Here is a 14,422-nt window from a genome sequence, read left to right on the forward strand (position 1 = left end):
ACGGACATGACGAAACTATAAGGGTTCCGTTTTTGCCATTTTGGCTACGGAACCCTAAAAATACCTTGACTGTTATGTTGGTACTATGCTATTTGGTTGGAAAATAATCAAGATCCATCAGTAAAGTAAACCATAGATATCACCAGAAAACATAACACCTGTAATTTAAAATCAAAATAAAAAAAAAATCAAAGTGGACAAAAACCCGCTGTGTTAGGTTATATTATTAGTTTTTAAATAAAATAATATAATATTTAAATCATGACGACCATCCGACCATTTACATGCGAAGATATGTTGAAGTTTAATAACGTGTAAGTATGTTTATAATTTATTTATTCAATGTTTTGTGCTATATCCCAACTAATTCATAAAAATTAATTCACAGGAACTTGGACCCGTTAACCGAAACCTATGGTTTATCATTCTATACTCAATACTTGGCTCATTGGCCAGAGTATTTCCAAGTGGCAGAATCACCCAGTGGGGAAATAATGGGATACAGTACGTATTTAGTTAAATGACCTATTAATCAAAGTTGTCGCTGCAGCAACTACTATGTTTACAAACAGATTGATGCATTTAGATTATAGATAGGAAAGCTAACGTTTTAATAGTCATGTTGTGCTATTGTAGTCATGGGTAAAGCAGAGGGCCTTGGTGAGAACTGGCATGGACATGTAACTGCATTGACTGTCAGCCCCGATTACAGAAGGCTTGGACTAGCGGCTACTTTGATGAGTATTTTAGAAGATGTGTCAGAAAAGTAAGTTTTAATAAGAACCCTAAACTTCATGCTTAATTTGTAAAATAAAAAAGCTTCAGCACATGAATGATGACAATATAATTATGTTCATGATAAATTCAAATACATATAATATATGATTGGCCCGGAAGAGTGCTTTTCAGTTAAATAAATAATAAATAAATAAATAAATATTATAGGACATTCTTACACAGATTGACTGAGGCCCACGGTAAGCTCAAGAAGGCTTGTGTTGTGGGTACTCAGACAACGATATATATAATATATACATACTTATATACATAGGAAACATCCATGACTCAGGAACAAATATCTGTGCTCATCACACAAATAAATGCCCTTACCGGGATTCGAACCCGGGACCGCGGCGTAGCAGGCAGGGTCACTACCGACTGCGCCAGACCGGTCGTCATGTTCTTTGTAATCTATTTATATAATAATATATAAGTAATTTTGTACTTTTTTTTCTTCTTTCAGAAAAAAGGCATATTTTGTAGACTTATTTGTGAGAGTGAGCAACAAAGTAGCCATCAACATGTATAAGAATTTGGGATATATTGTGTATAGGACTGTATTAGAATACTACTCTGGGGACCCAGATGAAGATGCCTATGGTAAGCATGAATAAAAATAAAAAATAACATAACAAAGAGATGTATATTATGTTCATTGTGATTAAGTAGAATAGTTTTTGATCTCTCCTAGTGAGCCAAAATGTATCTATGCAATTGTTTATATGAAATTTCTTATTTTATTACTTATTTTATAGGTACTTAAATATTATTATTTGTATTCCAGACATGAGAAAAGCCTGTTCAAGAGATGTGAATAAGACTTCTGTTATACCATTAGCACATCCTGTTAGACCTGAAGATGTGGATTAATAGAAATAATAAATATGCAAATAAAATTTACATCATAATTATTTTATTTTTGATTTATTTTAATAAGCTTATTGATCTTATGTAAATCATGATTAGGAATCACTATCACTACTGCTGCTGTCATCAGAGTCATTGTCAACATTTGTTTGTGGCGGGTCTTGTTCATTTTCCTGTACTGGTTGCTCCTGAGGCTCCTGTGTTTCAGGAGCAGCAGGTACTTCTGGCACTTCCTTTTGTTTTCGCCATTGCTTAGCAGCAGCAAGGAGTTTAAGATTGGGCCTAACCATTTCATCTTCAGGGAATATGTAATCAAACACTTCTTCCCACCCTTCCTCAACACCATCATCACTAACAATCTTCTGCCTCTTCTTAACTCTCCTGGGCATTTTAGCCAATACCTTCTCAAGTTTAGTATCTTCACCAATTTCTGTCTCAAAGTCTTTCCAAGCTTCTAAAAGGAGAACTCTTGCTTCCTTTTCTCCAAGACTTCGTAGACTGTCATTAGCACGCTCATACACACGCCTGGCTAATTCCACATTTATATTGTCAGCATTTTCTGCATTTAACTCAAACTTAGCATAAGAAAGCCACACTTTGACATGTACTGTTCTTTCCAGCAATCTCTCATAAAGTTGTCTCGCTCTTTCAGTCTCCCCTTGGGCAACTTCAAAGTCAATAAAACTCTTCCAAAGCAATTCAGGCATATCAAGTCTTTGCTGCCCAACTGCAATTTCATAAATAGCTCTAGCTCTGTCTATATCTCCCAAAAGTGTCTCCAACTCTGCAAACTTTATCCAAGTAATACAGTTTTCAGGGCCATATTCTAAAAATTTCTGATACAATATCCTACATCTGTCAAATTCTCTTAGCTGTATCTCTAAATCAATGTAACCCCTGTACAACTTGTCTCTTGGGCATATTCCTAAAGCCATACCTAAAGTTTTTCTTGCTTGTTTCAAGTCTTTACATCTCACCTCAAACTGAGCATACATAAGCCAAATTTTGGAGAATGTGAATATTTTATGTGGTATCAACTCCAAGCAAGTTCTGTATACTTGCCTGGTGCGTTCAACATCTTCTGCCTCTAATTCTTCATATAAGGCATAATTTATCCAGAGGTAAATGTAGCGTCTCCAAAATTGTTTATCCTTAGAAGGAGGTACATTTGCTATAGCTCTTTCATATGTGTCTCTTATGTCATCAACATTTCCTTCATTTTCAACAAGTCTGATATAATCAAACCAAGCATCATAGTTAGTAGGATTTTCAATAACTTCTTGTTCATACATGTACTTTCTCTTGTTTACTATGACATCTTCAATGCCAGATCTGTCTCCATATTTCTTCTCATGTATGGTATATGCTTTGTATAACTCCTTGTTTCTATCTTTTGGGATGTGATCCAGAGCATACTTGTAGATGACCCTGGCTCTGTCATGTTCTTTCTGATTCTCCTCAAACTTAGCAAATGCTATGAATAACCTCTCATCTAAATCTTCATCACCAAAGAATTCAACAGCTCTCTCAAACACTTTCCTAGAGCCATTGATGAAGCCATGATTTTCTTCAAACTTAGCATACTTAATCCAGTTTTTTACATCGGGATGGACCATGACAAATCTTTCATATATTTGTCTAGCTCTTTCAAGTTCTTTGTACCTTAATTCAAAGTTAATGTAGGTTTGCCATGCTTGTTCATCTGGTTGCCATTCCATCCACCTTTCAAATACCTAAAAAATAAAAGAATTTTTGAATCATAGCAAACACGTCTAAAAAAACCTTGAATTTTTATGTTTGCTTAGTTATCACATACTTGCCGGGCCCCTGCAACATTTTCCAGCATCTCTTCCATGTAAGTGTATTTGTACCAAAATTGGGACACCCTGGGTAAAATAGTGACTGCTCTGTCCCACAAATTTCGAGCATGGTTCACTTGTCTGTTTCTCATTTCCATTTCTGTGTATTTCAACCTGAAACATACAAGAGTTCAACTATAATACAAAACAATAATACACTATATGATATGTATAGGATTATAGAAATAAATTGCCTCCAAAATATTGAAAAATAGGATAGACGCAATTATAAAATAATGAGTGACACTGAAACTTGAGCAGTTTCATGTGCTCTGCCTACCCCTTATGGGAACACAGATGTGAGGTGTGAGTATATGTATGTACAATAAGTAATAGGTACATACCATAGGGTAACATTCCTATGATCCACATCAAGGGCTCGTTCATATATGGAGCGAGCCCTCTGCACTTGCTTTTGTGATTCCTCCCATTGAGCATATTTGAGCCAGTTACCTATAACCTAAAAATCAGAAAGTATATTAGTATTTGTTGTGCCTGAGTGTGATTTATTCTAAGTTTCAGCCAATTGAGCTTACAAGTCTATTCTTTCGTATGTTGTCTTCAAAAGCCTTTCTTTTACGGTGCTGGTAATCCCTCAACTCCTCTGGATCAGAGATTTTCTGTTTAGGTGGAGGTGGCAATATTTCCAAATCTCTTTCCTTTGCTTCGCGGAGAAGTTGTTCTGCAGTGATTTGAATCTCTGCTGGCGCTTTGTTTTTGACCTGTAAAATAGGGAAAATGTAAGAAAATAGTAATGAAAAAATAATAGATGCCTTGCTTTGCTGTTATTTACCTTAGCCACTTTGGGCATCTTAGTAGGTTTTCCCTCCATGACGATGGTATATTTTAATATAATAGCAACTTATTAAGATTGCTGATGCTTCAAACCTAAGTACCAATTTAACACAATACAATAATAATTAAATAAATGCGCTGTCGCCGCTGTTCAATACATCGCTCTTCACTATTGATGGCGTACGTACATCCTATCCTCCTACACATTATGACATTGACACTTTGACAGGACAGGAACAGACAGAATTTTTTTTTTTTTTTTTAATTTATTGGGGGAGCATTGGCAACTTGGCCATCAGCTCAAACATACAATATTTAATAAAACAGAAGAAACAATTAAGTACAGGTATAACAATTACTATGTTAAACATAAAAGTAAATAATTGCACATATTTAAATGATAAACTTATGACTATTTAATAACTACACAATACAATGTTTTATCAATAAGAATTAGTTTTGATCAATTAAAAATTATTTACAGAGCGCCAATAGTGTGCATAACAAATTCACAAATTACAGGGTACAATTTTGGATATTTTAAAAGAGCCTGTACAGAGTTTGGCAGAACTTGAAAACCCGTATCCATGCACATGGCAACAAATAACAACCTCTGCAAATTAAATGAAGAACAGTTAAAGAAAATGTGGTCAAGATTACACAAATTAAAATTACAATATGGACAAGCAGCGGAATCACTTAATTTTAATCGGAAAAGATGTGCTGGAAAACGAGCATGACCAATTCGCAATCTACATATAGTTGTAATAAATCTCCTTTCTATATATTTTCTTTGATATTCAAACCACGACTTGGTGCTGGGAGCCTGGACTATTTCGGCTAGCCATTTGCCTTTCACTTCTTTGGATTTAGACCACGAGTTATTCCAACGTCTAATCATAAGTTCTCTAACAAAAGGAACTAAATCGGTATAAGGTACTTTTAAATTACAAACTTGAATATTTTCAGAGGATTTGGCTAGCGTGTCTACAATCTCGTTACCAAAAATTCCTGAATGTCCAGGAACCCAGCAAAATTCAACAATAATATTTCTATCTATTAAAGAACTTAAACAGCTTCTTAACTTATAAATTAAATAGTTAGCAGTTGCACTTAGACATTTATTTTTCAGAGCTTGTAAAGCGCTCATGGAGTCAGATAGAATTAAAAATTTGGTTTTATTTAAATAATTATCATTAATATGCTCTAAAGCGTAAATTATGCCTAATACTTCAGCCGAAAATACAGAAAAGTAACTACTACATTCAAACACTTTTCCTAAGTTCAAAAAAGAATCATAAAACGCAAAACTGGTCCTATCTTTAGTCTTTGATCCATCTGTATATAGTTTAATAAAATCAGTCTTCTTATCAAGAAACTCCAAGAAGTCATATTTTGTTTCAAATTTGATGAGTTCAACAACCACGTCTCGCATGCTATCATAGTATTCATGTTCAAAACAGGGAAGTAAATGCGACCAATACACTATATCTTGGAATTCAAAATTTAAATACGTTATAACTCCACTTATGGAAGAAGAATTAGTAAGCGGTGCTAAATTATAATTTGGTATGTTGACATTGGTCAAGTATCTATAAGCTACTTCATTATCACGACTAACTAACTTAAGGCCGTATTTGTCAGTAATATAAGATCTACGTATAAATAGAGGCACAATGCCAGCCTCTATCTCCAGAGAATTAATTGGAGATGACATCATAGCTCCAGTAACAATTCGTAGCGCCCTATTTTGAATAATATCTAGTTTCCTTAAAAGGTGGATATTCGCATCAGCAAAAAACATACAACCATAATCAAAATGACTTCTAATAGCTGCGATATATATCGTCTTAAGAACCTTAGGGTCTGCTCCCCATTTTACTCCTGTTAACGACTTCAATATATTTAAACCTAGTTCGGCTCTTTTAGAAATAGTATCAATATGAGTTTTCCAAGAAAGATCATAATCAAGAAATAGTCCAACGTATTTGACAGAAGACTGAGCAGGAATAACGCTAGAATTATATAAAACTTGAGGGTAATGCAAGCCATTTTGAGAAAAGAGAATTACAGAACTTTTGGAAACATTAACTTCAAGTTTTAGTGAATTTGTTAATATGTTATGAATACTACGCAGACAGTCGTTCATAATAGATTCACCAACTTTTATATCATTACAGTTTACATATAAAACCAAATCATCTGCATAAAATAGGTGCTTAACAGAATGCGGAATTTCTTTCATAAAACAAACCAAACTTAGTATAAATGTAAGAGGAGATAATACAGAGCCTTGAGGAGTACCCTTTGTAGAAACTTTAGAACCTATTAAAGTAGATCGAATTTTTAAAGTTAGAGATCTTTTATTAAGAAAATTAAATAACCAACGTAAAATATGCCCAGGAAACCCCAATATAGATAAACTTTTAATAAGATATGCGTGATCAATGTTGTCAAATGCCCCTTTAATATCTAAAAAAACAGCTAATGTATACTGATTAGATCGAAAGTTATTCTTAACATCGCCAATTAAGCAACTTAAGTTATCTATTGTACTTTTACCTTTTCGAAAACCGTATTGAGTACTTGGAATAAGTTTGCTGTTTTCTGTAAACCACTCTAGTCTATTTTTTAACATTGTTTCAAAAACTTTCGCGAAACATGATGTTAAGGAAATAGGTCTATATGACTCAACGCAATTAGGATCCTTATAAGGTTTGAGAATTGGAACAACGTGTTGTGTTTTCCAAGTTGGAGGAATACAATTATTTTGCCATAAATCATTCAATATTTGCAATAGCACTTCTTTGGCGTGATTAGGTAAGTTTTTGATGACACTGTAAGAAATGAAATCAGGCCCAGGTGAAGTATCTTTTTTATTTTCTAGTGCAGCTAAAAACTCATTAAAAGAAAAGTTGTTAACCATCCATTGAGCCTCCGGGAGGCCACAATTCTCAAAGTACTCATTAAGGTCACCATTTGATATATGATTATCGTCGGAAGCAATCCTGTCTAAAAACAGTGTCGAATTATCTGGATTTTGAAACAGATTTGAAGATGATGAAACTAAATTAAGTTTTGCATGCTTGAATCGGCGTATGTGGTCCCAAATAATTTTACTCGATGTCATGCGATTAAAGGAAGAACAAAGATTAGACCAACACTCTCGTTTAATTTCAAATAGTTTTCTTTTCTTAAAGGCATCTAACTTTTTATATAAAATGTAGTTTTCTACAGATGGATATTTTTTGTATGATTGTAAGGCTATTTTGGCTCGTAAAACTACACATTCACATTCTTCATTCCACCAAGGAGTAGCTTTTAAATTTTTATTAAACTGGTAACATTTTTTAGGAAACGTCATTAATATGTCATGTAAAATACTCAAATACTTCGTATAATTTTCTAGAGGGTTATCTACAAACTGAAAAGCTTCATATTCAACATCACATAACTTTTTAAACTTGGCCCAGTCAATCTTTTTGAAATTTACATTAGCTAGTGAATTATCTTGACGAAGATTAATACCCGGACTCTTAGATATTGGAGTAGGCGAGTCAAAAACTACACCAATGAGCAGAGGGAAGTGATTACTACTAAGAAGATCATCAAGAACAGATACCGAACAACTAGAGCTAAGAGCTCGGGATGCGAATACTAAATCCAAAACATTACCTTGTTGGCCAAACGGAGCAAAAGTCGTGATCGTGCCGTCATTTAAACAAACAAAATCTGAATTTTCTATAAAAGCATGAAGAGCTTTACCTCTTCCATCATTTACTCTTGAACTCCAGGAGGAGTGATGTGCGTTGAAGTCACCTATTATGAGACGGTTATTGCTTACAAATTTTGAACATGAATCTTTTAATAAATCTATACTAAACTTACCATTTGGAGGTGGAGGTGCATATACACACAACAAATCTAGAAAAAAATTATTAATGTCAACAGTAATTAGAATATTTTGGAAATGGTACTGTGATGAAGTGTTGACAACACTAAACTTGAGTTTGGAACGGATAGCAATTGCAACGCCACTGTGGGGATGGTTAGAGTCTCTTCTGATGACAGTAAACCCAGGCAATTTTATTACTTTGCTAGGCGATAGCCAAGTTTCATTAATTAGTATGATGTCAACACTCTCATCACAGTTATGTAAAAAATGTATTAACTGACCTAATTTAGGAAATAGACTTCTGGAGTTCCAATGAAGTATTTTTAATTCTTTAAAACCTAACCTATCCATAATTTAAGTTGTGAAACTTGTTAAAAGCTGTTCTTTTACCATTTGAGAGGTTATAGGGATAGGACCAGAGGAAGTATTATTGATTTCTTTTTTCTTCAATAACTCTACAATTGTTTTGGTAATTGCATTAAGAACAATATCAGAGTTCAGGATATCAGCAATCACAGCACGTCCTTGAGGAGTCTTAGCAGGTGGTTTTTGCATCTTACTATTTGAGGTATTATTGGTATTGTTTTTAGGTGTAACAGCTACTGCAGCTGCCGTAGCATAAGAGAATTTGCCACTGATCTTGTTCTTAATTTGAGCAATTTTTTCCGCCTTTACCGTACAAGAATATGAAACTGCCGAATGGGGTCCACTACAGTTTGAGCACTTGAAGTCAGAAGGTGTGGGACATTCCTTGTAAAAATGTCCTGCCGAACAAATGGAACAAACTTGTGAACTTTTGCAAGCTCCACTACCGTGATTAAATTTGTAGCATCTGAAGCACTGCAGCAGTGGCCTGATGTACTCCTGTACAGGCATCCAGATGTGATCATAGATGACGTGGTCGGGTCTAGTTGCAGCCATAAATGTCACCAGAACAGTCGGAAGCGGTTTATATTGACCATTTTCTTGTTTTTTGGCAAATCGCTTCACACCGAGAACCATGCAGTCTGCTTTTAGTTCGTCAAGTAATGTCTCCTCACTGAGATCAACGGGAGCACGAATTATTCCTTGGCATTCAATACTATCGTAGGGGATTGTTGCCTTCCAGTTGTTGGCTTGTAATAGAGCATTGTTCAATAAAAATGCATTAGCATCTTTGGCACAACCAAAATAAACTTTTACATAAAAGTTACCCGCTGCTTTAACATACTGAACTCCAGTGACTTCTTTTAGTATCCTATTAACTTTGAGGATGTCCATGGGAATTTTATGCGTGGCCTCATTGGCATCGGACTGTAATAGAATGGCATATTCCTTTTTGGTCAGGTCTTCGTATATAGGATTGTGATCTTTGAAAAGACCACGCCTGCTTCGTATGTGGGTCATTTTTTGTTTACGTGATGTGCACGTATCATCAGAATCCGGTGTTTCTCTGTTTTTCTTTCTTTTTGAAGAAACTTTGGCGGTGTCTGTTTCCATGGGGGAGGGGCCGCCGCCCGCACCCCCGTTTCCCGGGCTCATCAAAGGTTTATTTCAAGAATTTCAATTTGTAGTTAGTTTAAATGAAAAAGATGACAAAATTATGTAGGTTTTGCTAGTAAAAAAGGACTTAAAACCCAATTAATGAAATATTTTCAAAAAAGCCGCCTTGCTGTTTCGGATTCCCGCCCTTTTTCCTCGGAACAGACAGAATCACTGACCATAGAGATCTAGACTAAGATCTAGACATTTATACATTTAATTATATTGTTTCTAATACAATAATGCAATCTATCGAATGATAAAAATGTCACACCCATTTTGTTGGGCCAAAAAATCGGATAATTAATTTTAGAAATTCCTGTTTTTTTTATTCTGCTGACAAAGTTAGCGTGTCCGAGTATAATACATTCGTTCAGAATAGTTCAGAGATTGGCTCAACATGACATGTCATCTGTCAATGTCATAAACATGATTACATGTGGTCAGTGGAGTAGTCAGGAGTTGGTTGGAGTCCTAGCCTAGTTTTGTTTTAAAATGCTTGAAGAAATAGCCAATTTTTCCTCATCTTATTATTATTAGTGAAATAAAGAGGGCACTATATTAGCATGATGTCTATGTTTTTTCGGCGGTCTATTTTAATACATAAAGCCTGTAAGTCCTACAACTTCATCAATTCATTAACTTTCGTTACCATATCCAAATATTTTAATGTAGATTGGTATTTACAGATATTCCTTATGGCCGGCAAGTCGCAAAAAAGGCTAGTTTCATACAGGATCAAATCCCTGAAGTGGACTATTTTGAAAATTTGAAACAAGCCATACAAAACCACAACCAAAACTGGTCCGAAATAAAACAATCTTTATTAAAGTCAGCAGGAAATGTAAATCATAAAAATGTGGATGCTATTATGTTAAAGTTAATGGTGAACAATAAAATACTTGATATAGCACAGTCCTTTGCCAATTATTTACAAAATGAAGATGCACTTACTCTAGGTTCAACTAATGGTTTACTGGGTCTGTATTATGAAATTGGAAAAACAAGGAAACTGACTGATGCTGAGAGAGAATTTATATTAAATACTTATAAAATACTGTATAATAAATACAAAATTTTAGATTACATTACAAGTGAGAAACTGTTACATGCACTGTGTGTTATTGATGAAACAAAAAAGCCTTTAGAGTATTGGATGAAATTCACTACAGTGGGGTCCCCAGTCATTCTGCCTACAGTACCTTGGTGGCTACACTCTTTAGGTTGAACAAAAAAACTGAAGCAATACTACTTATAGAAAGGAGTTTAAATGATAAGAGGCCATTACTGTATGTTGCATATGAACAATGGATTAAATATATAATGAGGAAGTATAAAACAAACAGTACAATTCTTAAGTATTTGGATGAAATTTGTGTACATATTGCCAAAAATTGTTTAACATTAGATGTTGCTACAGCTGAAAAATTTGCAGAAACCTATTCTTCGATAGGCTGGAATGCCCGTTGGTCAACTATAAGCCGACACAAGTAAGGACTACTTCTTGATTAGTATTCTTTTTTTAAAATTATAAACGGGCTTACTCTTGGCCACAGACTAGCCAAAAGCAAAGACGTGGCCTATTATGGAGTGAGCTGCCCAGAAGATGCCTGTTCACTCTTGATTTGAAGGTTGCCAGGTTATATGAGCTCGGAAATATAGCCGCTGGCAAGGAATTCCACTCCTTGGCAGTGCACAATTGCACATAAGAAAAGAAGAAGCAAAGTGCTTTGTGCGAATTCGCGGATTATGTACCAAGTAAGGATGGAAACCGGCCGTGCGTCTAAGAGTCCGATGGTAGAATGGGGACGGTGGAATAAGCTTGTGTAGCTCATTCATGACATCTCCTAGCCGAATAGGAGTGATCCTGCTTATAAAGTTGAGGATCGGAATATTTGATTGACCTTGTTTTTTTCTATCTTACAGTGGCGTGTGTGAGTGCTGCAGTGATACATTGAAATGCTTAAAACTTACATCGGATGAGTTTCAACAGCTTCAAGAGAATGTTAAAGAAAAACTGATAGTTGGATCAGATTTATTCCTGAAAACATCTCCCGAAGAACTACAGAAATTTTTGAGCTTTGTTGAGAATACTGCCCCTTATGACATAGTTCTGGATGCATTAAACATTGCTTTAGCTGTTGGATCACCTGATAACAGACAAAGAATCATATTTTTGAAAGCAGTTGTTGATCATTTTAAAAGGCAGAATAAGAAAATACTTCTATTAGGAAGAAAACACATGCTGAAGTGGCCTAGGCAACCTTTGGAGTACTTGAAAAATAATACTAGTCACTTTTTTACTGATAATTTGTAAGTATAACATTTTTGATACAGTCATCAAGCCCATAGATAAATAAATGTTGTTTCTCTAACAAAAAGTACTACATTGTTACTTGAGCATAAGGGTGCTTATTCTTAACTTAACATGTTATTTATAATTTAATACATGCAAATTTTGTCCCTATGGTAACCTAGAATGTGATACTTTTTAGTCAAGACAATGTCACAAGTAGTGAATTACTTTGGAACGCGAAGTTGTTACATAACAAAAGTACAGCATCCTATTTATGGTGATTTTTGTCTATTATAATACATAGTTTTGTTCTTTCAGATCACAAGATGACCCATATTTCATCACCGCTGCCATTCTAAGCGGACCACACACAGATATAGTCTCCAAAGATCTACTTAGAGGACATATGTTCAACTTGAAACATGAGAACCTCAGACACATATTCAGAAGGTGGCAGTGGCAGCATCAGTGGATGGTGTTTGGCAGTCGAGGGAGACCTCAAATAAAGGTCACTATACTCATTTATTTGTAAAGCCATTTTACACGTCAAGATTTGGTTTAAAAGCCATATACATATAAATATAAGAAGATTATACAATCCATACATTAAAATGCACCCGCCTAAAGACGTGCAAAAACTAGATGGCGCCACTAAAAAAATACCTCGTTGCCATCAATTATAAGTAGATGGCGTTAAGTATCACTTTCAAGACAGATTTATCGCTCGAAAGTGACACTTAACGCCAATCTACAATAAATCTATGGCCACAAGGCATTTTTAGTGGCGCCATCTAGTTTTTGCACGTCTTTAGGAGGTCGCAATTTTAATGAATGGGATGGTATAATCTTCTTATATTTAATCTATGCTAAGCCCACTTTTACCACTACTATGTTTAGTTAATTAAATAAATTAGAGTTATTACTTTGTCCTGGGTCCATCCGTACTAATATTATAAATGGGAAAGTGTGTGTGTCTGTTTGTTTGTCCATCTTGCACGGCAAAACAAAGTGACGAATTGACGTATTTTTTAAGTGGAGATAGTTGAAGGGATGGAGAGTGGCATATGCTACTTTTTGTCTCTTTCTAACGCGAGCGAAGCCGCGGGCAAAACCTAGTGCTAAATAACAGAACAACACGTGAAAAAGTGGCGCCGTCTATGTAACCTTATGATAGTTGTAAAACCCATTCGTTTATCATAAATAAAACGTCGCAACTCTATAAGACCACAAGAACCTCAATGAGACTTTTTGAGCATTTTCTGAGTAAATATATCTGTTTCAGGCTCCGGTAAAGTTCACGCCCTTCGCACAAAAGTCAGAGGCTGGCTGGCACTTACCATACAATAAAGAAGATCCGAAAACTGCCGGTCAAGTCAATGTGGGACTACCTAATTTAACTAACTGGCTGTGTCTAAAATCAAATGTTACTAAATGAAATGTATATTATTTTAATACACATCTTTAAAATATTTTCCATATTTAACAATTTGAAACATTTTCCCTGACCATTCTACAAGGTTTCTCAAAAAAAAAAAACTCCAATGAATGTAGCCCTGTAGGTGTTTATACTGTGTGATCAAAGAGTAAGGAATATATAACTGAAAAAGAGTAGCTACTCTATGGTAATTATTGCATGTATGGAAGGTGCTGCCATCTATCGGAGGACAGGCTAACTAAGGCGGTATACATATGCATACCTACATACATATATCAATGTATAGATATTATATGTGGGGTGTGAGAATTTGTCTACAAAAGTATCACAAACATCATGAAGTCTTCGTAGGCAGTGTATGATCTAGAGGTTACAAATGTTATGGAACGGAAGCAAGTGAATGATGACTCATCATGAGATAACCGCCGATAAAGAGGTATGGAAGACGACATCAAATGAATGGGATAAGAGCAAGAGAATGACAATGACCAATCTATAAGATTTTTGAAAAAAAAGATTGATTTAGAACACAAGTCACAGTTACCGAAAGTTTAATTTCAACTTTAACTACTTAGTAGGTATACTATACCTGCAAAAAGGTTAAAGAGTTAGTGCGTTTTCACGTTATCCGATCCGATATCGGACGTCGGAGGGATTACAAAGGCAAAAATCAAAGATGGCGGCTTAAATGTATGGGATATCAATCCTACATCCGATATCGGATCGGACCTATAGATAGACCATATTATACCGGGTGCCCGGTAATTAATGGACAACCTTTTAACCACCAAGAGGGCACCTTATACTGGTCCAGAAAATCGACTTTAAGGTTTAGTAAAAGTCGCCTGGATTTTCGAGATTTTTCACACTTTTTAAAATTTTAATACTACCTACCTAAAATTTTAAAAAGTGAAAATCTCGAAAACTACTTTTATTAAACCTTAATGTCGATTTTATGGACCAGTATAAGGTGC

At 35.0% G+C, this 14,422-nt stretch overlaps 3 protein-coding genes across 3 annotated transcripts; 2 read left to right on the forward strand and 1 right to left on the reverse strand.

Annotated features, from left to right (window-relative positions):
- The first annotated feature begins 174 nt into the window (after nucleotides 1–174).
- On the forward strand, nucleotides 175–1,691 carry LOC125235485 (N-alpha-acetyltransferase 20). Its single transcript, XM_048142057.1, has 5 exons — nucleotides 175–314; nucleotides 389–504; nucleotides 637–766; nucleotides 1,244–1,380; nucleotides 1,565–1,691. The coding sequence occupies exons 1-5, from the start codon at nucleotides 262–264 to the stop codon at nucleotides 1,648–1,650; spliced, it is 522 nt and encodes a 173-aa protein (XP_047998014.1). The 5' UTR covers nucleotides 175–261; the 3' UTR covers nucleotides 1,651–1,691.
- LOC125235484 (protein crooked neck) lies at nucleotides 1,689–4,475 on the reverse strand. The gene is made up of 5 exons (XM_048142056.1): nucleotides 4,300–4,475; nucleotides 4,043–4,228; nucleotides 3,851–3,966; nucleotides 3,464–3,620; nucleotides 1,689–3,380 (listed from the first exon to the last, which is right to left on the reverse strand). The coding sequence occupies exons 1-5, from the start codon at nucleotides 4,336–4,338 to the stop codon at nucleotides 1,743–1,745; spliced, it is 2,136 nt and encodes a 711-aa protein (XP_047998013.1). The 5' UTR covers nucleotides 4,339–4,475; the 3' UTR covers nucleotides 1,689–1,742.
- A 5,672-nt stretch (nucleotides 4,476–10,147) lies between these two features.
- On the forward strand, nucleotides 10,148–13,484 carry LOC125235303 (mitochondrial ribonuclease P catalytic subunit). Its single transcript, XM_048141817.1, is given in 6 exon segments — nucleotides 10,148–10,329; nucleotides 10,407–10,847; nucleotides 10,850–11,207; nucleotides 11,644–12,030; nucleotides 12,332–12,521; nucleotides 13,296–13,484. Coding segments are annotated over 6 exon segments (1,575 nt in total). The 5' UTR covers nucleotides 10,148–10,283; the 3' UTR covers nucleotides 13,449–13,484.
- The last annotated feature ends 938 nt before the right edge of the window (nucleotides 13,485–14,422 follow it).

This window comes from Leguminivora glycinivorella, chromosome 17 (assembly GCF_023078275.1).
Source record: "Leguminivora glycinivorella isolate SPB_JAAS2020 chromosome 17, LegGlyc_1.1, whole genome shotgun sequence".
Taxonomy (NCBI): domain Eukaryota; kingdom Metazoa; phylum Arthropoda; class Insecta; order Lepidoptera; family Tortricidae; genus Leguminivora; species Leguminivora glycinivorella.